The sequence below is a fragment of the Papio anubis genome, chromosome 7, assembly GCF_008728515.1.
Source record: "Papio anubis isolate 15944 chromosome 7, Panubis1.0, whole genome shotgun sequence".
Lineage (NCBI taxonomy): Eukaryota > Metazoa > Chordata > Mammalia > Primates > Cercopithecidae > Papio > Papio anubis.
The window spans coordinates 145502875-145525473 of NC_044982.1; the positions used below are offsets into that span (position 1 = coordinate 145502875).

Genomic DNA, 22599 nt, shown 5'->3' on the forward strand with positions numbered 1-22599 from the left:
CATAGGTCCTGGAGTGCCCTCGGCTGATGGAGACCATAGTTCGAGAGTTCTTGCCCACCAGCTGGTCTCCTGTGGGGGCAGGGCCTACCCCTAGTCTATACAAAGTACCCTGTGCTACTGCCATGAAACTACTTCGTGTCCTGGCCTCAGCTGGGAGGAATATTGCTGCCCGGCTGGTGAGCAGGACATAGGGCGAGGGATGGGGGAATGCATGGGACAGGGTTAGGTTGGGAGCTAAACATGGCTCCTGAACTCTGGGTGGCCAGCTCTTGCCATCTTCTTCCTCTCTGATCCAGTTGCTTAGAAATGCGACAGAAACCACCAGGCATGAACCTGTTTACTGGAGCCTGGTGCATCATATAGGGGTACTGTGGTCTCATGATGTGATAGGAGGTCTCCCTGTTCCCTAGACCCAGATCAGGGCCTCATGCACATAGGCACTCATCACCTATAGCCAAGTAGCCCTAGAGAAGGTGCCCAGCAAACCTTGCTAAAAAGAGGGAGGGCTAGGTGTAGTGGCTCAGGCCTGAATCCCAGCACTTTGGGAGGCCAAGGCAGGAGGATCACTTGAGGCCAGGAGTTCAGGGGCCAGCCTGGGCAAAATAGTGAGACTCTGTCTCTATAAAAAACAAAAACAAAAAATTAGCTAGATGTAGTAGCACATGCCTGTAGTCTCAGCTACTCGCTATGCTGAGGTAGAAGGATCACTTGAGCTGGGAGGTGGAGGCTGCAGTGGGCTATGATTGCACCAACCACTACAGCCTAGGCAACAGGGTGAGACCCTGTCTCAAAAATACTACTACTGGCCAGGTGTGGTGGCTCATGTGTGTAATCTCAGCACTTTGGGAGGTCGAGGTGGTGGATCACTTGAGGTTAGGAGTTCGAGACCAGCCTGGCCAACATGGCAAAACCCTGTCTCTACTAAAAGTACAAAAATTAGCCGGGTGTGGTGGTGCGTGCCTGTAGTCCCAGCTACTTGGGAGGCTGAGGCAGGAGAATTGCTTGAACCCGGGAGATGGAGGCTGGCATGAGCCAAGATCATGCCACTGCATTCCAGCCTGGGTGGCAAAACAAGACTCCGTCTAAAAAAAAATAGTAGGGGCCAGGTGCAATGGCTCGCACCTGTAATCCCAACACTTTGGGAGGCCAAGGTGGGTAGATCACAGGGTCAGCAGTTCGAGACCAGCCTGGCCAACATAGTGAAACCCCGTCTCTACTAAAAATACAAAAATTAGCTGGGCATGGTGGCACGCACCTCTAGTTCCAGCTACTGAGGAGGCTGAGGCAGGAGACTCGCTTGAACCCGGGAGGCAGAGGTTGTGGTGAGCCAAATCGTACCACTGCACTCCAGCCTGGGCAACACAGCAAAACTCCGTCTCAATAATAATAATAACAATAAATGATAAAAAAAATAATAAAATTGAGATTTTAAAGAAATCATAAAATAAATAAGGAGGAAGGGCAGGGTGGATGAGATATGACTGTGGCACCAGAGGGGCCTGGGTCAGGATTGAGTTAAGCCACCCTCTGTCCAGCTGAGAGTAGCTGGACTTAAGACGCACAGCTGACCCTGATCCCCAGACTGTGCCCATTTCCAGTTGAGCAGCTTTGATCTCCGGAGCCGCCTGTGCCGCTTCATAGCTGAGGCTCCCCAAGAACTGGCCTTGCCCCCAGAGGAAGCTGAGACGCTGAGCACCGAGGCCCTCCGTCTGTGGGCTGTGGCTGCCTCCTATGGCCAGGGCGGTGACCTTTACAGGTGAGGAGAGGCAGTGGGTAGGCTCCCCCTAGATACCTTCAGTTCTGTTCTTCCGGCCAAATCAAACACCTCAGCCTTGCTCAAGGTCCCAAGGTTGGAGGAAGGATAAGAATGAGGGGGAGGATTTCTGCCAGATGTGAAAAGGCTTAGGAGTCAGGCCCAGCCAGGGAAGAGGGGGACAAACCTGGTTAACCATATTCTCTGCTCAAAAGCATTGGCTGGGCACAGTGGCTCACGCCTGTAATCCCAGCACTTTGGGATGCCAAGGTAGGCGGATCACGAGGTCAGGAGTTCAAGACCAGCCTGGCCAATATGGTGAAATCCCGTCTCTACTAAAAATACAAAAATTAGCCAGGTGTGGTGGTGCATGCCTGTAGTCCCAGCTACTCAGAAGGTTGAGGCAGGAGAATCGGTTTAAGCTGGGAGGCAGAGGTTGCAGTGAGCCGAGATCACTCCATCATTCCACTGCACTCCAGCCTGGGCAACAGAGACTCTGTCTCAAAAACAAAACAAAAAAAAGCATTGGTATCTGTGAAATCACATTTAAATTCCCTGTTGGGGGCAGCCTTGAAGGACTACATCCTTTCCATTCTTTAGGGCTGAGCCTTCCAAGAGTGCCCCACTCTTCCTCCTCATCCTCCTTTACCAAACTGCAGATCCCTGGGTCAGGGCCGTGACCTACGTCTCATGTCTTCACCTGCTTTCATGCAGTGAAAATCAGTCCCTGTTCTTCCCTAGGGAGCTCTACCCAGTGCTGATGCGGGCCTTGCAGGTGGTGCCACAGGAGCTCAGCACCCACCCGCCTCAGCCCCTGTCCATGCAGCGGATAGCCGCACTGCTCACTCTCCTCACCCAGCTGACTCTGGCAGCCGGCAGCACCCCCGCTGAAACCATCAGGTAGTTTATAGCCAGGACCCACAGGACAGGTGGAGGGCTCCTCCACAGGGCTGGGGTGACTGGAGCGTAGAGGAGCGTGAGGCAGCCAGATCCTCACTGTGGCCTCCTTTGGCACTTTTGTAGTGATTCTGCTGAGGCCAGCCTCTCGGCCACCCCTTCCTTAGTCACTTGGACACAGGTGTCTGGGCTCCAGCCTCTTGTCGAGCCGTGTCTAAGGCAGACCTTGAAGTTGCTGTCCAGACCTGAGATGTGGAGAGCCGTGGGCCCAGTGCCGGTTGCCTGCCTGTTGTTCCTGGGTGCCTACTACCAGGCCTGGAGCCAGCAAGTGAGTGCCTCCTGCTGGCCATCTACCAGGCCCCCGCACCCTGCCTTCAGCTACATTCCACCTGTTGCTCCCTCTCTGTGTCCGTCTCTTCACTCCTACTTCCCCATTTACTGTCTTCCCTTTTAATTCCTACCCTTCTTCCTCTTTTCACCTCCATATCCCCTTTCAGCTTCCCAGGAGCCAGAGAGCCCACGCAGCAGCTCAGCCTTCCTATAGCCTGGGTGCTCTCTCTTTATGCCCCCTACACATAGGGGCCTTCTCTCCCAAGAAGGCTGAGCCTGCAGAAGCCTCCAAACATGCTCTTTTGGGCTCTTGGGATGGTGGCATTGGCCTGGGTACACAGGGGCTAGGAGAATGAATGGCTGGGCCAGCAGCTCAGTGAACTCCTTGGTCCACCAGCCGAGCTCATGCCCAGAGGATTGGCTCCAGGACATGGAGCGCCTGTCAGAGGAGCTGTTGCTGCCACTGCTGAGTCAGCCCACCCTGGGCGGCCTGTGGGATTCCCTTAGGTATGTACTGTGTGTGGTAGCTGGGGGAGTCGGGAGGAGACAGTTTCATCCTTGTGGGATTCCTGGGTCCAGTTCCCTGGTCCATCCCAGGGTGCAGGCCCTCAGCCCAAGGGAAACCTGAGTCCCTAGCAGGCAGCAGTGGGGTGGGCTCTGAGGAGTGTGGGCACTGACCTCCACAGCCAGGCCCCCCGTTAGTCTTGGGTACAGACCCAGCAGCTCTTTACACTTTACCTACAGGCACTGCTCCCCTCTCTGCAACCCGCTGTCCTGTGTGCCAGCCCCTGAAGCTCCCCCCAGCCTCGTGTCACTGGGCTGCTCGGGAGGCTGCCCCAGTCTCAGTCTGGCTGGCTCAGCCTCACCCTTCCCCTTCCTCACTGCCCTCCTCTCTCTTCTCAATACCCTCGCCCAGATCCACAAGGGGCTGTGTGGCCAGGTAAGTGTGGGGTGCCTAGTTAGGGGCCAGGCAAGGGGCCAAGATGGCAGGAATCAGAAAGAAAGTGGGAGGGTGGAATGGGCGCAGTGGCTCACGCCTGTAATCCAGCACTTTGGGAGGCCGAGGGGGGCAGATCACCTGAGGTCAGGAGTTCGAGACCAGCCTGACCAACATGAAGAAACCCCGTCTCTACTAAAAACACAAAATTAGCCGGGTGTGGTGGCTCATACCTGTAATCCCAGCTACTTGGAGGCTGAGGCAGGAGAATCGCTTGAACCTGGGAGGCGGAGGTTGTGGTGAACTGCACTCCAGCCTGGGCAACAAGAGCGAAACTCCATCTCAAAAAAAACAGAGCCGGGCGCGGTGGCTCACGCCTGTAATCCCAGCACTTTGGGAGGCCGAGGCGGGCGGATCACAAGGTCAGGAGATCGAGACCACAGTGAAACCCCGTCTCTACTAAAAATACAAAAAATTAGCCGGGCGCGGTGGTGGGCGCCTGTAGTCCCAGCTACTCAGGAGGCTGAGGCAGGAGAATGGCGTGAACCCAGGAGGCGGAGCTTGCAGTGAGCCGAGATCGCGCCACTGCACTCCAGCCTGGGCGACAGCGCGAGACTCCGTCTCAAAAAAAAAAAAAAAAAAAAAAACAGAAAGTGGGAGGGTGTCCCATGGGGAAGGGAGGCCTTCTGCTGGCACTAATTTCCCTGAGTCTGGAGAGAGGGGCAGCCACCTGGGGAGCCCTAGAAGGCATCAGAGTCAATTTCTATATCTGAACAAAATTGCTTTTCCTCAGCTGGCTGCCATATTGGCTGCCCCGGGACTCCAGAATTACTTCCGCCAGTGTGTGGCTCCTGGGGCTGCCCCACACCTCACACCCTTCTCTGCGTGGGCCCTGCGCCACGAGTACCACCTGCAGTACCTGGCACTCGCTCTGGCCCAGAAAGCGGTGGGTCCCCCTGTCTGACAGGTTCTGCCCCCCATCCCATTATCCCCCTCCTGTTTCTGTGGACCCCAGCCTGCTTCTGCCAGGCCATGCAGCTCCCACTTTCCTCCAGACATGCCCTGGACCTGTGCCCTTCAGCCTCACTTTTATCTTCCTCACTTCTCTCTGTCACGTCCCCTTCTCCCGCACTAGATAGCTCCCTGTTTTTCTGTCTGCAGGCAGCACTGCAGCTACTGCCAGCCCCCCATGCTGCCCTCCATCATGGTATGGCCTTGGCCCTGCTGAGCCGGCTGCTGCCTGGAAGTGAGCACCTCGCCCATGAGCTGCTGCTGAGCTGTATATTCCGGCTGGAGCTCCTCCCGTAAGTGCTTGGTTGGTGGCATCAACTCAGCCCTTTTGGACACTGCTGCGGTTGTTAACAGAGCAGCCCTGAATTTGGAGCCAGGAGACCTAAGTTCTCTTTCTTCCATGGATGACACTTAATTCTTCTGAGCTTCCATTACCTCATTAGTGAAGTGAGGATCAGGCTAAACACACCCAAGAATGATTGTGAGACTTCAGTGTGACTGCATGGCTAAAAAAATGGTATATAAATCAGTTACACACATGTAATAGCCATCAGCTACAGAATGTTTACGCCGTGTCTGATACTCCCTTATGTATTTATCAACATGTTAAGTATTTTACTTGGACCATGAGATAGATACTATTATTATCCTTATTTTACTCTGAGGAAACTGAGGCTCAGAGAAGTTATGTAAACTCATACCTAGGCAGCTAGCTCTAGCGTGCATCCTCTTAACTGCTACACAGCACTGCGTGGGAGGTTGTTAAGGGAGCAGAGAGGCACAGGTCTGGACCTAGGAGCCTCCAGGAAGTCCCAAAGAGCTGGCACAGCCTCCAGGTGCTGTGGTTCCAGCCCTCATTTTTGGCTTTTGGGTCCCATTACAGGGAAAGAACATCAGGGGGTCCAGAGGCAGCTGACTTCTCTGACCAGCTGTCTTTAGGAAGCAGCAAGGTCCCTTGGTGTGGGCAAGGGACTCTGCTAGCTCAGGCCTGCCAGGACCTCCCCAGCATCCGCAGCTGCTACCTGACTCATTGCTTGCCAGCCCGAGCCAGTCTGCTGGCCTCCCAGGCTCTGCACCGAGGGGAGCTACAGCGAGTCCCAACCCTGCTACTGCCTGTGCCTACGGAGCCGCTGCTGCCCACCGACTGGCCCTTCCTGCCGCTGATTCACCTCTACCACCGGGCTTCAGACACGCCCTCGGGACTCTCTCCCATGGACACCATAGGCACAGCCATGCGGGTCCTGCAGTGGGTGCTAGTTTTAGAGAGCTGGCGCCCCCAGGCCCTCTGGGCTGTGCCCCCTGCTGCCCGCCTGGCACGGCTCATGTGTGTGTTCCTGGTGGACAGTGAGCTGTTCCGAGAGTCCCCAGTACAGCATCTGGTGGCAGCCCTCCTAGCCCAGCTCTGTCAGCCTCAAATCTTGCCAAACCTCAACCTGGACTGCCCACTCCCTGGCCTGACGTCTTTCCCTGACCTCTATGCCAACTTCCTGGACCATTTTGAGGCTGTCTCTTTTGGGGACCACCTCTTTGGGGCCCTGGTCCTCCTGCCCCTGCAGCGTCGGTTCAGTGTCACCTTGCGCCTTGCTCTCTTTGGGGAACACGTGGGAGCCTTGCGAGCTCTGAGCCTGCCTCTGACCCAGGTACTTTTTCAGTCCAGCAGGACCTGCAAGGTACCCTGCACTGGGCCCCGGGGACAGTCCTGAGCCTTGAGGAGCTTTGGAAGACCTCAGCTTCCTCATCTTACCTCTTGGGGGCTTTGAGGGGATTAAGAGAATCAATGAAAAGGGCTTAATGTGGGCTGGGTGTGGTGGCTCACACCTGTAATTGCATCACTTTAGGAAGCCGAGGTGGGTGGATCACCTGAGGTCAGGAGTTTGAGGCCAGCCTGGGCAACATGGTGAAACCCCATTTCTACTAAAAATACAAAACTTAGCTGGGCGTGGTTGTGGGTGCCTGTAGTCGCAGCTACTCGGGAGGCTGAGGCAGGAGAATCACTTGAACCTGGGAGGCACAGGCTACAGTGAGCCGAGACTGCGCCACTGCACTCCAGCCTGGGTGACAGAGCAAGACCCTGTCTCAAAAAAGAAAAGGGTTTAACATGGTATCTGGCGTATGGTAGGTATTCATTACTATTAATAAGGCATAGCTCCTTGCTCATCAGTGCTACAATATAGATAAGAGATTTACTGAAAACCTGCATAGTTCTGAATTATTCAGATGCTAGGTGTTGTCAGGATTCAGAGAAGGGAAAGATCAAATTGGGCTTTGTGGAAGAAGTGGGGATTGACCCAGGCACTCTAGGTTGGGTAGAATTTGAATTGGTGAAGAGGTAGAAAGGCAGGAGATTCCTAGCAGAACAACATAAGCAAAAGGAGCATGACAAAGGGCAGAAGGAAGGAGGAGAGATTTCTGTTGGGAACTTAAGGCTAAAAATAAGTAAAGTCTGAGAGAGCCTCAAATATCAGGCTAAGGACTTAAATATATATCCCAGCACTCTGGGAGGCCGAGATGGGCAGATCATCTGAGGTTGAGTTCGAGACCAGCCTTGCCAACATGGCAAAACCCTGTCTCTACTAAAGAAAAATACAAAAAATTAGCTGGGCGTGGTGGTGCATGCCTGTAATCTCAGCTACTCTGGAGGCTGAGGCAGGAGAATCGCTTGAACCCAGCAGGTGGAGGTTGCCGTGAGACCAGATCGTGCCACTGCACTCCAGCCTGGGCAACAAGAGTGAAACTGTCTCAAAAAAGAAAAAAAAAAAAGTTTTTTTTTTTTCTGGGTGAGGTGGCTTATGCCTGTAATCCAACATTTTGGGAGGCCAAGGCAGGAGGATCGCTTGAAGCCAAGAGTTTCAGACCAGCTTGGGCAACATAGCTAGACACCATCTCTATAAAAAGTTACTTGAAAATTAGCCAGGCCTGGTGACTTGCCCATAGACCTGGTTACCCAGGAGCCTGAGACAGGAGGATCACTTGAACTCAGGAGGCTGAGGCTGCCAGTGAGCTATGATCACACCACTGCATTCCAGACTTGGAAATAGTACGAGACTCTATTTAAAAGAAAAAAAAGTTGTTATGTTTTGTTTTTAAGATTTCGTTTTTTTTTTTTTTTTTTTTTTTTTATGGAGTCTCGCGCTGTGTCACCCAGGCTGGAGTGCAGTGACACGATCTCGGCTCACTGCAACCTATACCCCCGGGTTCAAGTGATTCCCCTGCCTCAGCCTCCGAAGTAGCTGGGACTACAAGCATCCGCCATCATGCCCAGCTAACTTTTGGATTTTCAGTAGAGATGGCATTTCACCATGTTGGCCAGGCTGGTCTTGAACTCCTAACTTCATGTGATCGGCCTGCCTCAGCCTCCCAAAGTGCTGGGATTGCAGGCATGGCCCACCACACATGGCCAATTTCATTCTTTTTAATGGCTGCTTCTCAGTTCCCAGTTTTCCCCGACATCTGCTCTGTAGTCTTTAACCCTGATCCTTGTGCTAGAAGAAGGACAGATGTCTGTCTAGGACCTGATCTCTGCCCTCATGATTTGGTTTCATGTGATTATTATCCATGCACCTTGTGGATGTATATACATTACTACCCTCCCCCTCAACACATCCTTTCCCCTGTCACAGTTGCCTGTGTCCCTGGAGTGTTACACAGTGCCTCCCGAAGACAACCTGGCCCTCCTTCAGCTCTACTTCCGGACCCTGGCTACTGGTGCGCTCCGTCCACATTGGTGCCCCGTGCTCTATGCTGTGGCTGTAGCTCATGTCAATAGCTTCATCTTCTCTCAGGACCCACAGAGCTCAGTAAGTTACATCTCCATCTTCAGAGGAAGGAAGAGAGCTGCCTCTGGGCCAGCTGGGGGAGAGGTGGTTGGTACCAGCCCTCCGCTCAGTGCCACCTCTCCCTGTTCTGCTTCTAGGATGAGGTAAAAGCTGCCCGCAGGAGTATGCTGCAGAAAACGTGGCTGCTGGCAGATGAGGTAGGGTCAGGGCCATTAGGAGGGTGGGATATTAGAGGATCTTAGGGGACAGAGACCACAACAGGATCTCATTACCTACTTCATAAGGTTTCTTTCCTCTCTGCAGGGTCTCCGGCAGCACCTCCTCCACTATAAGCTTCCCAATTCCACACTCCCAGAGGGCTTTGAGCTCTATTCTCAGTTGCCCCCTCTGCGTCAGCACTACCTCCAGAGACTGACTTCAACGGTGCTCCAAAATGGGGTATCAGAGACCTAGGATAGTTGCTATAGATGGAAAGATGGGTACATTGTCCTGTATCCAGCCTTTCAACAGATGCCTGGCCAGACAAAGGACATTGTGTCCTAATGGCAGGCAGAAGACCAAGGAGCAGAAAGCTTGCCTTCCTGGGAGCAGGTGGTTTGAGCTGTTTTGGAGCAGAATGAGCCCTACCATTACATCCTGATACCTGGGGCTTCTGAAGGTCTGTGCTGGGAGTGAAGAGCGGCTTAGCTATTTACCCCCTCTTTGGGGACAGGGCAAACTAAATGCATCCCTTCTTACCTAACTCCCAACCCCTGCCCCGGGCTAAGGTATATGAATGCTATAGTTGTACATTAAAATGTTTTTTATCTCCCGGAAATCTGATTTGGACTGATTTCAGCCATGTTAGTTCAGGGTTAGTATGTGGGGGTGGGTTATCCCAGGTGAGGAGCAGGACTGCTGTGAGAGAGATGGGGAAGAATCATAAGTGGGAGGTAAAAACTTTGTCCACATCTGGAGACAGCAAGAATATGGGACCTGCCAGGCACAGTAGTGAACACCTGTAGTCCCAACTACTTGGGAGGCTGAGGCAGGATGATCACTTGATTCCAGGAATTCAATTCCAGCCTGGCCAACATAGTGAGATGCCATGTCTGTCTGTCTGTCTATTTATTTCTGAGACAGGGTCTTACTCTGTCACCCAGGCTGGAGTGCAGTGGCATGATCATAGCTCACTGCAGCCTCGACCTCCTGGGCTCAAGCCATTCTCCCACCTCTGCCTCCTGAGTGGCTGGGACCACAGGCAAGTACCACCATGCCTGGCTAATATTTTGTATTTGTAGAGACAGGGTTTCACCATGTTGCCCAGGTTGGTCTTGAATTCCTGAGCTCAAGCAGTCCACCCACCTCGGACTCCCAAAGTGCTAAGATTACAGGCGTGAGCCACTACACCTGGCCTATTTTGGTAGTTTCTACATTGTTCTTTTGTCTGAATTCTAAAACTTAGGCTTTCTTAGACTGTCTTTTGCTGTGTGGAATTACTTACTGTGTTTGCAGGTAATCAGAGAACAGTATGCCAAGGCTTAGCCCTGTCAGTAGGTAGAGAGAACCCAGTCTTCATAAATGGAGCTGCTGAACACAGAATTATCCAATAGATTTTTTGGGTTTGTTTTTTTTTTTTTTTTGACACAGAGTCTTGCTCTGTCATGCAGGCTGATGTGCAGTGGGGTAATCTCAGCTCACCACAACCTCTGCCTCCCTAGTTCAAGCCAGTCTCCTGCCTCAGCCTCCCAAGTAGCTGGGATTAAAGGCACGTGCCACCACGTCCAGATAATTTTTGTATTTTTAGTAGAGATGGGGTTTCGCCATGTTGGACAGGCTGGTCTTGAACTCCTGACCTCGTGATCCACCCACCTCAGCCTCCAAAAGTGCTGGTATTACAGGCATGAGCCACTGGCCCAGCGTTTTTTTTTGTTTTGTTTTTTTTTTTGAGACAGAGTCTCACTCTAGCCCAAGCCAGAGTGCAGTGGCATGATCTTGGCTCACTGCAACCTCTGTTTCCCGGGCTCAAGCGATTTTCATGCCTCAGCCTCTGAAGTAGCAGGGACTACAGGCGCACACCACCACGCGCAGCTAAATTTTTGTATTTTTATTAGAGGCAGGGTTTTGCCATGTTGCCCAGGGTGGTCTCGGACTCCTGAGCTCAGGCAGTACGCCTACCTCGGCCTCCCAAAGTGCTGGGATTACAAACGTGAGCCACGGCGCACGGCCCCAATAGGTTTTATTAAGCAACTACTGTATCAGCAAATACCAATGATTCTCAAACTTTGTGACAAAAATCACCTGGATGGTATTTTAAAAAGGATGACTGGGCCTTACCACCAGAAGCTGCTGATTCAGTACGTCTGGGGTGAAACCCAAGAATCTGCATTTCTAACAAGTTCCCAGGTGATACTGATGCTGATATTCAGAACCAACTACACAACCACAATTTGAAGAGCAGTGGCCTAAAGAGGCCTTGCAAGGTAAATTCTGTGATCTCATAGTGATAACTAGGGAATAGAGACCAGGAGGTTTTTTTTGTTTTTTGTTTGTTTTTTTGAGACGGAGTCTCACTGTGTCGCCCAGGCTGGAGTGCAGTGGTGCAATCTTGGCTCACTGCAACCTCCGCCTTCCGGGTTCAAGCAATTCTCTGCCTCAGCCTCCCGAGTAGCTGGGATTACAGGCGTGCACTACCACGCCTGGCTAATTTTGTATTTTTAGTAGAGATGGGGTTTTGCCATGTTGGTCTATCTAGTCTTAAACTTCTGACCTCAGGTGATCTGCCTGCCTTCGCCTCCCAAAGTGCTAGGATTATAGGCATGAACCACTGCACCCGGCCCTCAAGTTAGAATTTTAAGCAAATGATCGAAGACTCAAGACACAAAACTACCTGAAGGGAGTGGCTCCCACATTTGTAGGGTACCTTGTAGCTTACAGAGCAATTTCCCTTCATATGATTTTGCAGGTGGTGGGGAAACTCTCAGAGCAATTGTGGCCTGTGCTACATCACCCATTTACCAGAGGTGCTAGTACTAGTGCTCAAGATCAATCGATCGATCGATCTGTCTACCTATCATTTATCGTCCTTCAGTGCTACTAAAAGCACTCAGATCTTCTAACGTCTGGTCCAGTCTTTTACCCCATCACAGTGAAAGCTGTGCACAGGGGTAACACGGGCAACGGAATTATATTAGGCAAACACAGAGATCCAGGTTTCTGGGGGTAGCAGGGAGGTTCAGCCTTGCAGTCACAAAGGCACCACTGAAAGGCACAAGTAATGGCAGGTGATGAGGCCTTACTTGGGGCAGTTTAGAGAGTACTTCCTACGTGTGGTGACGCGTGCCACACACCCACCACCACCACTACCACAAATGAAGTGCACACTCCGCTGCTCCTGTCCTCAGGAACCTAGAAGCCCCCACCTGGTGTCCTAGGTGTAGCTCCCGCTTTAAGAGTGGGGCACCTCCTCTCCGGCCTCAAACCTACCCCAGCTCCCAGCAGGCTGCGGCACATCTGACGGCTGGAGACTAGAGCCCCTGGGTGGGGACTCCTTAAGGCTCCTCCCGGAAGCGTAGGGACCTCGCTGCCCACACGCCCCTCCCTTTCCTCCTCTGGCGTCCTGGGGTCTGAGGTGGGCGTGGCCAGGCCGGCTTTAGGTCCGGGGAGTGTCTCGCCGGCCGCAGCACACCCCTGTAAGTGGCGGCCAGGGCTGCGGTGGCCAAGTGAGCTGTCAACTTCAGGTTGACAGGGGTGTGGCCACGACCGCAAGGGCTGTTGTTGCCGGGTGGACCTAACAGGGATGGGACGCTGGGGCCGGCTGCTGGTGTGGTTCGGAGCTGTGGGTAAGTGCTGTCTGGCGGTCAGGGGACCGTCCAGCCAAAGGCACCTTCCTAGGCTTGTGGGTGGCCGGTCGCAACAGGCCAGGTGTCGGTGGTTCCTCCAGAGGCCTCGAACTCTCACAACCACATTTCTCCGGTCCGTGCTTCTGGAGTGCGGGCGGAGAAGTGCCAAGTAGTGCGAATCCCAGAGTCTGGATCACGCAGCTTGGGAAGGAGGAACATTCTTTGGGGTCTCAGCACCGCCTTGGGGCGGGGCAACCAATCTAAGTCGAGGAGAGTATTGGAGAGGCTGCAGGACCAAATTCAGTGCAGCCCCTAAGTTATTCTCTGGGAAGGGCGGTCGAGGAGAGAAACTGGTAGAGCTATCAGCGAGCACCCGCGGGGCTTCTGCGACCGGAGTCGGGTAGTGGCTTCCAGGCTGAGAGGGGGGCTGGGCAGGGTGAGGGGTGTGGCCGCGACCGCAAGGGCAACTGTTGCGGGGTTCTCTCTTTCTTTTATTTCCTATTTCCACCCGCCTTAATGTCCTGCGCCTCTCCCAACACCTTTCAGGCGCCATTCTCTGCTCTAGCCCGGGGTCCCAGGAGCCTTTTCAGCCGTCCTCGCCCCTGCCGCTGGCAAGTCCCGGCCCCCAGGACCCGAAAGTCAGCGCCCCGCCTAGCATCTTGGAGCCAGCCTCCCAGCTGAATTCTCCGGGTGAGCTTTAGGCGCCTCCTTCCTCTTCCGCTCACCACACCAGACCCCTCTGGCCCAGCCAGGGGCTCGACGACCCTTGCCTCACTCCTTGCTCTCAGGCACCGAGGGGTCCTGGCTGTTTTCTACCTGCGGGGCCAGCGGCCGGCATGGGCCCACACAGACACAATGTGATGGGGCCTACGCGGGGACCAGCGTGGTGGTGACCGTGGGGGCCGCCGGGCAGCTGAGAGGCGTGCAGCTGTGGCACGTGCCGGGCCCTGGCCAGTATCTGTAAGTGCGGGGAGGGGGTAGGGTGGGCAGTGACCTGCTAGTTGGAGGTTTCACCGTCAGGGGAACGAAGGCCACTTGCGCACCGCCTTGTGTCTCGAAGTATTCCGCAGAAAGGTCCACCTTGAGTGCCCTTCAAGGTGGCAATAGTTGCCACCGAGTTAGCCCTGACCCGGACCCTCTTACACCGAGCGGAAGGCCCCCAACCAGGGCGGCGCCAAGGGGTACTTGAGCCTCCCCACATTTCCACGAACCCTCCTGAAATAAGTGTAATATCTGAACTTTTGGTGTGCAAACCTGCCTTTCCCATCCCGTCAGAGTCGATTGCAGCCTCCAAGTCCCTCAGATAAAAAATAATTCTGGAGCCTTCTCTGTTGCCAACTTCTGTTAGCACCGAGGGCTGGGGACTCACCGACCGCTCCCCACAGGATCTCAGCCTACGGAGCCGCGGGCGGCAAAGGCGCCAAGAACCACCTGTCGCGGGCGCATGGCGTCTTCGTCTCAGCAATCTTCTCCCTCGGTCTCGGGGAGTCGCTGTACATCCTGGTGGGGCAGCAGGGAGAGGACGCCTGTCCCGGAGTGAGCGCAGCCAGTGGGGATGGGGCGGCGCCGGCGCCGCGGGGCGAGGGCTGCCTGGGGGCCTGGGGAGCGCGCTTTCCTCGGTGCCGGGTCACCAGCACAGCGAGGGGAGGCTCCCGGGCCCCGCCGATTCCCGCCCCCGCTGCCCGCAGGGTAGCCCGGAGAGCCAGCTCGTCTGCCTCGGGGAGTCTCGAGCCGTTGAAGAGCACGCGGCGATGGATGGGAGCGAAGAGGTCCCAGGGTCGCGGCGCTGGGCGGGAGGTGGCGGGGGTGGCGGGGGCGCCACCTACGTTTTCCGGGTACGTGCTCCCTTCAGCGCTCAGCGTGGGGGTCCTACTCCTCTCCCCAGGGGCGCGCACGCACCCGCGCTCCGTCCGTCCGTTGGGGTCCCCCTATACCTGAGCTGGGCTGGGCTGGGGGCCCCTGCCCTTATCCGGGCCTCCGGGGCGGGAGCCCTCGCTCAGTGGCAGTGCCCCTGGACGGCTGGAGGGCGCGTCCTGGAACACGCCGCTGGTCCCACAGGTGCGCGCCGGAGAGCTGGAACCGCTGCTGGTGGCGGCCGGAGGCGGCGGTCGGGCCTACCTGAGGCCGCGGGACCGAGGCCGGACTCAGGCCGCCCCCGAGAAACTGGAGAACCGCTCGGAGGCGCCCGGAAGCGGCGGGACAGGCGGGGCGGCAGGTGAGAGCGCGGGGCTGTGGGGAGAGGCGGGCGTGCTCCCAGTGTGGCTGCCAACCTTCCTGCTGTCACTCTGCAGGTGGTGGGGGCGGCTGGACGTCGCGGGCTCCCTCTCCGCAGGCCGGCCGCTCACTGCAGGAGGGGGCGGAGGGCGGCCAGGGCTGCTCCGAGGCTTGGGCGACCCTTGGTTGGGCCGCGGCCGGCGGCTTCGGGGGCGGCGGCGGGGCCTGCACTGCGGGCGGAGGCGGCGGCGGCTATCGGGGTAGGTGCACCGTTGGAGAGGGCACCTGAGCAGGCCCGAGGGTGAGGTGATGTTAGAAACTCAGTACAGGCCGGAGCCCTCAGGAGGATAAGTGTGGGAGAGGCATTAAGCCCTTCTCAGCAGCTCCAGGCAAAGCAGGAGCTCTTAGAAAAGAAGGTCAAATATATTGCAAATCAGCATGCAGACAAGACTCCCTATATTTCCATTCAATCCAGGATATTACCCATCACAGCAGGTCCCTGCCTTGTTCTGTAGCAGTCGTCAGAATTTAGAGCTGGCCAAGTGAGCAAGCTGAGCAGGAGGGCAGAAAGGCAGGATTGGGTTAAGTCAGTGGTCCTCAAAGTGTGGTCCAGGAACCAGTAATATCCACACAACCTAAGTTGTTCGAAATGCAAATTATCGGCTGGGCCTGGTGGCTCACGCCTGTAATCCCAGCACTCTGGGAGGCCAAGGCAGGTGGATCACCTGAGGTCACCAGCTCAAGACCAGTCTGGCAACCTGGTGAAACCCTGTCTCTACTAAAAATACAAAAATTAGCCCGGCATGGTGGCGGGAGCCTGTAATCCCAGCTACTCTGGAGGCTGAGGCAGGAGAATCACTTAAACCTGGGAGGCAGAAGTTGCAGTGAGCTGAGAACTCCACTGCACTTCAGCCTGGGCGACAAGAGGGAAATTCTGTCTCAAAAATTAAAAAAAAAAAAAAAAAATGCAAATTATCCTGGGAGTTGGGGGAAGGTTAGGGAGATGCTGGTCAAAAAAATGCAAAATGGCAGTTAGATAGGAGGAATACCTTCCAGAATCTACTGTACTACATGGTGGCTGTAGTTAATGATGATGTATTCTTGAAAATTGCTAAGAGAGGCCGGGTGCGGTGGCTCACACCTGTAATCCCAACACTCTGGGAGGCGGAGGCGGGTGAATCTTTAGGTCAGGAGTTCGAGACCTGCCTGGCCAATATGGTGAAACCCCTGTCTGTACTAAAAATACAAAAATTAGCCGGGCATAGTGGCGTATGCCTGTAGTCCCAGCTACTCGGGAGGCTGAGACAGGAAGCTTGCTTGAGCCCGAGAGGTGGAGGTTGCAGTGAGCCAAGATCGCGCCACAAAACTCCACCCTGGGGGACAAAAAAAAACTCTGTCTCAGAAAAAAAAAAAAAAAAAAAAAAAGGAAAAGAAAATTGGTAAGAGAGTAGATTATAGGTGTTTTTACCACAGAAAATAAGTATGTGAGATAGTGCATATGTTGGTTTGAATTAGCCATTGCACAATGTTTACATATTTCAAAACATCATGTTGTATACAATAAATATATGAATTTTTTTTTTGAGACGGAGTCTGGCTCTGTCACCCAGGCTGGAGTGCAGTGGTAGAGTCTTGGCTCACTGCAACCTCTGCCTCCTGGGTTCAAGCAATTCTCCTGCCTCAACCTCCTGAGTAGCTGGGATTACAGGCATGCACCACCGTGCCCGGCTAATTTTTGTATTTTTAGTAGAGATGGGGTTTCACCATGTTGGTCAGGCTGGTCTTGGTCTCCTGACCTCATGATCCACCCCTGTCAGCCTCCCAAAGTGCTGGGATTACAGGCGTGAGCCACTGCACCTGGCCCTGAATTTTTATTTTTCATTAAAAATTAATTTTTAAAAAGAAATGCGAATTCTCAGCCCTTCTCTAACATACTGAATCAGAAACTCTAGGGGATAGTCCCAGTCATCTGTGTTTTGATCAGTCCTCAAGTCTGGAAATGACTAGTGTAAATGCCTTTGTGCCTGTCCGGGCTGTTCTGTTCATACGTACGCACATCATCTATATTCCCACAGAAAGGGACTGTGAGGACATGGGACAGGAGGGGTTCAGACAGGCAGGAGGCGTCAAGCGTCACAGCCAGCCTAAGCTAGGCCTTCAGTCTCCAGCTGATTACCCCCTCCTCACCTCCTTCACTCCCACTTGTGAACAGACAGCACTTGCATCATGATGCTGGAGAAGAGAAGGCCACACTGGGATTTCCACTGGGAGATTCCAGCTTCTTCCCCATCCCCCATTTTTGCAGTCAAACCCTCCATCACTCTCCACTTCCAGGGGGTGATGCTTCAGAGACTGACAACCTCTGGGCTGATGGGGAAGATGGAGTATCCTTCATACACCCCAGCAGCGAGCTCTATCTGCAGCCTCTGGCAGGTATTGGCCCCAACCCCACCTCTTAGCCTGGCCTGGACTTCTTCCTCAATCCCTGAGCCCACTCCTGCACTGCACTGAAGAGCCATCTGCACCGTGAATAACCTTTCATAGCACAGGATTCTTGCATAGCACAGGGTCATTTGAAAAGTGGGCTGTCATCGTGCCATTGCACTCCAGCCTGGGCGATAAGAGCAAAACTCTGTCTTAAAAAAAAGAAAAGTGGGCTGTCAGTTGTGCTGGATGCCAATGCAGGGCATGCTGTGTGTTTGTCAAGTACCCCCTTGCTGTGAATTCACTTCAAATACCTGGGCGTGTACAGGCTTGACAGAAGTCCCCCAGCTTCTCTCACCGCCCTTGTAAGCTTGGTGCTGCTCTTTGCTCTAAAGTCCTGGACAAGAATTAACCATGTGGCTGGAAAAGGCATGTATTTATTTATTTATTTATTTATTTATTTTTATTTTTGAGACAGAGTCTTACTCTATCACCCAGGCTGGAGTGCAGTGGTGCGAGCTTGGGTCACTGCAACCTCCGCCTCCCAGGTTCAAGTGATTCTGCAGCCTCAGTCTCTGGAGTAGCTGGGATTGCAGGCATGCGCCACCACACCCGGCTAATTTTTGTATTTTTAGCAGAGGCGGGGTTGGCCAGGCTGGTCTTGAACTCCTGACCTCTGGTGATGCGCCCACCTCGGCCTCCCAAAGTGCAGTGATTGTAGGCGTGTGCCCCCATACCCAGCCAAAGGCATGCATTTAATATATCCCAGCCCCAACCCCACCACACCATACCATATCAGTTCTTTTACTCACAGTCACCGAGAACCACGGAGAGGTAGAAATCCGAAGGCACCTCAACTGCAGTCACTGCCCTTTGAAAGACTGCCAATGGCAGGCAGAGCTCCAGTTGGCTGAGTGCCTGTGCCCAGAAGGCATGGAGCTAGCTGTGGATAACGTCACCTGCATGGGTATGTCCTACCTTTGCCCAAGGTCTGGACTCCTGGGGTCACAGACTGGGAGGAGCAGTAGGCCACTGGGAAAGATGGTATAGAGATTTGCTGCGTGCCAGGCCCTGTGGTGGGTGCTGGGCAGGGGACTGGAGATTCATGGGTGCACAGTGCCTTTCAGAGGCATGTCGTCCAGTGTGGGAGGCTGTTTAGATATAGCTATGTAAATGTATATCTCAAGTGACGATTGTTGTGGGAGGTATAAAGTGCCTTAGGGGTGTTCAAGAGGGAGAGGTTGCTTTTGCCCAGGATAATGGGGGAAGGCTTCATGGAAAAATTAACACTTGAGCTGAGTCTTGAAGCGTGGGTAAAACTTGAGGGTAGAGGAACAGAGAAGACCTTCCCACTGGAGGTGTCTCTCTTTCTCCCTAGACCTGCCCAACCCCCCAGGCCCTCTGGTTCTGATGGTGGCTGTGGTGGCAACCTCAACACTGAGCCTCTTTATGGTGTGTGGGGTCCTGATTCTGGGTACGAAGCATCTAGCAGGCACAGCTGATTCAAGGCTGCTCCTCTCCAATGAGCTGGGGTGGGCTTCTGTGGGGTCCCGGGGCTGACTTCACGACCACTCACCGCAGCAGAGCAGTGGTAGACTCCTGTGGGACTCTGAGATAGGAGGGAGCTGGGGAGGCCTGGGGAAAACGTTTACCAGAATGAGCACCTGGAGGGGTGTCCTGGGCAGGTGGGGGAGGGAGACCTGATGGGCAGGCAGAGGGTGTGCCGTTATTCTCCCCACCCCCAGTGAAGCAGAAGAAGTGGCAGGGCCTGCGGGAGACGAGGCTGCCGAGCCCTGAGCTTGAGCTGAGCAAGCTTCGAACCTCTGCCATCAGGACGGCCCCCAATCCCTATTACTGCCAGGTGGGGCTTGGCCCGGCCCAGTCCTGGCCTCTGCCCCCAGGTGTCACCGAGGTTTCCCCAGCCAATGTTACTCTGCTGAGGTGAGTCTTCTGCCTCTTCCTGAGAACCTATGCAGTCTGAATCCCCACCTCTGATTCTCTCCCTGCTGTAGTGAATTATAAATCCCAGAAAAAATCTGGCCCACATCCCTTGCGTACGGGAGAGGGAGGCCGTGAGAAGCTCCAGAAGGGCAAGGAACTTGCTCAAAGTCACCTCTCCGTCCCAGTTCTTAGAATATGATCTCGCAGCTGGGCGCGGTGGCTCACGCCTATAATCCCAACACTTTGGGAGGTCGAGGCGGGCAGGTCACCTGAGGTCGGGGGTTTGAGACCAGCCTGACCAACATGGAGAAACCCCATCTCTACTAAAAATACAAAATTATCTGGGCGGGGTGGTGCATGCCTGTAATCCCAGCTACGTGGGAGGCTGAGGCAAGAGAGTCGCCTTAACCCGGGAGGCGGAGGTTGTGGTGAGCCGTGGTGAGCCGAGATCGCACCATTGCACTCCAGCCAGGGTGACAGAGTGAGACTCTGTCTCAATAAAAAAAAATATGATCTCACGCCTGTAATCTCAGCACTTCGGGAGGCCAAGGCAGGCGGATCACCTGAGGTCATGAGTTCGATATCAGCCTGGCCAACATAGTGAAACCCTGTCTCTACTAAAAACACAAAAATTAGCCAGGCGTGGTGGCACGTGCCTGTAATCCCAGCTACTCAGGAGGCTGAGGCAGGAGAATCACTTGAACCCGGGAGGCAGAGGTTGTAGTGACCCGAGATTGCACCATTGCACTCCAGCCTGGGTGACAGAGCGAGACTTTGTCTTAAAAAAAAAAAAAAAGAGAGAGAGAATATGACTCTTGGAGCCCAGGGATCGCCTCCCTCCCAGGGCATCTGCAGGGACACCAGGGAAGTCCTCATCATGCACTCTCACCTTGACTCTGACCCGCACCTGCCCTCTCTTTTGCCCTGGCTCTATGCCAGTCAGCATCACCCTTGCAGGGCTTCTACTTGGGGACATGCCATGGTATGGAGAGAGTCTATATAGGGTCAGCTGGGCATATGGCAGGGGCAGGGGAGGTAAAGGGGATACTAGACTCTCTAGGGCTCTTCTCCAGGCTGCCTGCCCACTCCCTTCCAACCTGTCTTCCTGCAGAGCCCTGGGCCATGGTGCCTTTGGGGAGGTGTATGAGGGACTGGTAATTGGCCTTCCTGGGGACTCCAGTCCCCTGCAGGTGGCTATCAAGGTGAGAGGATTGGGACTTCTGGCTGGGGGTAGAAGAGTGGAACACCCTGAAGGGAAGGACAATGACTACAGCTAGGGTTAACCCCCCTCCCGATGTGTCCAGGGCAACTCAGAAACTGTGCCCTTTTCCTCCCCAGACCCTGCCAGAACTCTGCTCTCCTCAGGATGAGCTGGATTTCCTCATGGAGGCACTCATCATCAGGTGCATGCGGGACCAGGGGCAGGGCTGGAAGGCGGGAAGGGAAGGCTCAGGAGCAGCTTCTCTTCACCCTGAGGCTGAGGTAGCAAGTCAGGGGACACAGAGGGCCTTTCCAGCTTTGTGGAGCCTAGAACATAGTTTCCATCTCCCTGCTGGTGACGGGGTATGTCCACCACCCCACTCAGCAAGTTCAGCCATCAGAACATTGTGCGGTGTGTGGGGCTCAGCCTGAGGGCCACCCCTCGCCTCATTCTGCTGGAACTGATGTCTGGAGGGGACATGAAGAGTTTCCTGAGGCACAGTCGTCCACACCTGGTGAGACCCTTGTCTCAGCCCCCCAGGCCCCTCTAAAGACCCTGTCCATGTGTCTGAGACCTGCATGGACTGATGTCCCTCTGCCTGACCCAGGACCAGCCATCACCTCTGGTCATGCGGGATCTGCTGCAACTGGCCCAGGACATAGCCCAGGGCTGCCACTACCTGGAGGAAAATCACTTCATCCACAGGTTAGGAGCAGTCCTGGCTCAGGGGACCCCCATCCCCACTCCCTCCCCAAGGAACAGCCCTTCCACACAGCTTTTAAGGAAATAGATCAGGAAGAGCAAGAACTTCTGAATTCTGGCAGTGATTGTTTTGCCTACTCTGTAGGGATATTGCTGCGCGGAACTGCCTGCTGAGCTGCACTGGGCCCAGCCGTGTGGCCAAGATTGGGGACTTCGGGATGGCACGAGATATCTACCGGTGTGGAACTTGGGGAGGTGGGAAGGCTCTTGCTCCAAGGGGGTTTTGCCTGCACCTTGGTGGTAAACAACTCATCATTCACCTCCTCCCTCCTGTAGGGCCAGTTATTACCGCAGGGGGGACCGGGCCTTGCTCCCAGTCAAGTGGATGCCCCCAGAGGCCTTCCTGGAGGGCATCTTCACATCCAAGACAGATTCCTGGTGATAATACCCTCCCCTTCTCCTCTGTTCCCCTCCCCTGAGGCTAATCCTGTCCTTTCCAGCCACCTCATGTGAGGGGAGGCTGCACCTGATGGGTCTCACTTGGTTCCCCCCCTTGTGATGCAGGTCTTTTGGGGTGCTTCTCTGGGAGATCTTCTCACTGGGCTACATGCCCTATCCTGGGCGCACCAACCAGGAGGTGCTGGACTTCGTCGTTGCAGGGGGCCGGATGGACCCTCCTAGGGGCTGCCCAGGGCCTGTGTGAGTTGAGTGCTGCCTGGGAAGGGAGGTCCTTCACAGCCATGGGTGGGCATGAACTCTTGCCTCTCCCCAGGTACCGCATCATGACCCAGTGTTGGCAGCACGAGCCTGAGCTCCGCCCCAGCTTTGCCAGCATCTTGGAGCGTCTTCAGTACTGCACTCAGGTGTGCCCCTGACCTAATCTGACATCCTGGTCTTGTGGGTCAGGAGGCGGGGCCAGAAAACTCTATGCCCGGTGCTGCCTGACTCTTCCATTACAGGACCCTGATGTACTGAATTCACCCCTGCCAATGGAGCTGGGGCCCACCCCAGAGGAGGAAGGGGCTTCTGGGCTGGGGAACAGATCTTTGGCGTGCCTAAGACCCCCACAGCCCCAGGAACTGAGTCCAGGGAAGTTGAAAAGTTGGGGAGGTAGCCCTCTTGGCCCCTGGCTTTCCTCTGGCCTCAAGCCCCTCAAATCCAGGGGCCTCCAACCTCAGAACCTCTGGAATCCCACCTATCGCTCCTGAGCCCCAAGGAGCCCTGAGGGTGAGGACTGAGGCACTGAGGGTCCCTCCCTGTACTCCTCAGGCTCCTAGGTGGCCTGTTATGCCAGCGGCCCCTTTTCCCTGCAGTGTGTGCTCTGTGTCTGGGCCTGTCTCGGAGCTGGCCTGGCAGCACTGCACATGCCATGCTGGAAACCAGCCCAGGCCTCCCAGGGAAAGGCCCAGCCACTTCCAGCTTTTGATCTTTGGGCCAGAGGCCACCTTACACACACCCCAGGTGTCCATGGGGAGCACTGGATTGCCCTCCTACTATGAGCATCCTTCATCTGGGCAGAACCCCACCCTGCAGATGCTTCTAATAAAAAGCGCTTCTCATCTTCCAGCGATCTGAGTGGATGCCAGGGATAC

At 54.8% G+C, this 22599-nt stretch overlaps 2 protein-coding genes across 7 annotated transcripts in view; both read left to right on the forward strand.

Annotated features, from left to right (window-relative positions):
* Positions 1-9521, forward strand: part of RPAP1 (RNA polymerase II associated protein 1) — a 28293-nt gene extending 18772 nt beyond the window's left edge. For all 6 annotated transcript variants that reach the window (XM_021940433.2, XM_031668814.1, XM_021940436.2 and 3 more), the window contains 12 exons: positions 6-176; positions 1599-1756; positions 2495-2653; positions 2777-2978; positions 3378-3487; positions 3725-3920; positions 4711-4863; positions 5079-5221; positions 5812-6568; positions 8549-8725; positions 8842-8901; positions 9008-9521. In XM_021940433.2, the coding sequence (XP_021796125.2) occupies positions 6-176; positions 1599-1756; positions 2495-2653; positions 2777-2978; positions 3378-3487; positions 3725-3920; positions 4711-4863; positions 5079-5221; positions 5812-6568; positions 8549-8725; positions 8842-8901; positions 9008-9157 (2436 nt within the window). In that variant the 3' untranslated portion in view covers positions 9158-9521. The remainder of the gene's footprint in view (positions 1-5; positions 177-1598; positions 1757-2494; positions 2654-2776; positions 2979-3377; positions 3488-3724; positions 3921-4710; positions 4864-5078; positions 5222-5811; positions 6569-8548; positions 8726-8841; positions 8902-9007) is intronic.
* A 1907-nt stretch (positions 9522-11428) lies between these two features.
* Positions 11429-22577, forward strand: LTK (leukocyte receptor tyrosine kinase). The gene is made up of 20 exons (XM_031668815.1): positions 11429-12525; positions 13072-13215; positions 13314-13485; positions 13911-14061; positions 14214-14360; positions 14584-14740; positions 14817-14999; positions 17074-17172; positions 17978-18130; positions 18542-18637; positions 18909-19104; positions 20216-20306; positions 20443-20507; positions 20690-20819; positions 20913-21010; positions 21153-21245; positions 21344-21445; positions 21572-21706; positions 21780-21870; positions 21967-22577. The coding sequence occupies exons 1-20, from the start codon at positions 12483-12485 to the stop codon at positions 22213-22215; spliced, it is 2595 nt and encodes an 864-aa protein (XP_031524675.1). The 5' UTR covers positions 11429-12482; the 3' UTR covers positions 22216-22577.
* The last annotated feature ends 22 nt before the right edge of the window (positions 22578-22599 follow it).

Coding starts and splice junctions, on each gene's coding strand:
- LTK (XM_031668815.1), top strand. CDS start 12,483: ATGGGACGCTGGGGCCGGCTGCTGGTGTGGTTCGGAGCTGTGG. Junction 13,216..13,313: donor CTCCCAGCTGAATTCTCCGG/GTGAGCTTTAGG, acceptor CCTTGCTCTCAG/GCACCGAGGGGTCCTGGCTG. Junction 20,508..20,689: donor ATGGAGGCACTCATCATCAG/GTGCATGCGGGA, acceptor CACCCCACTCAG/CAAGTTCAGCCATCAGAACA.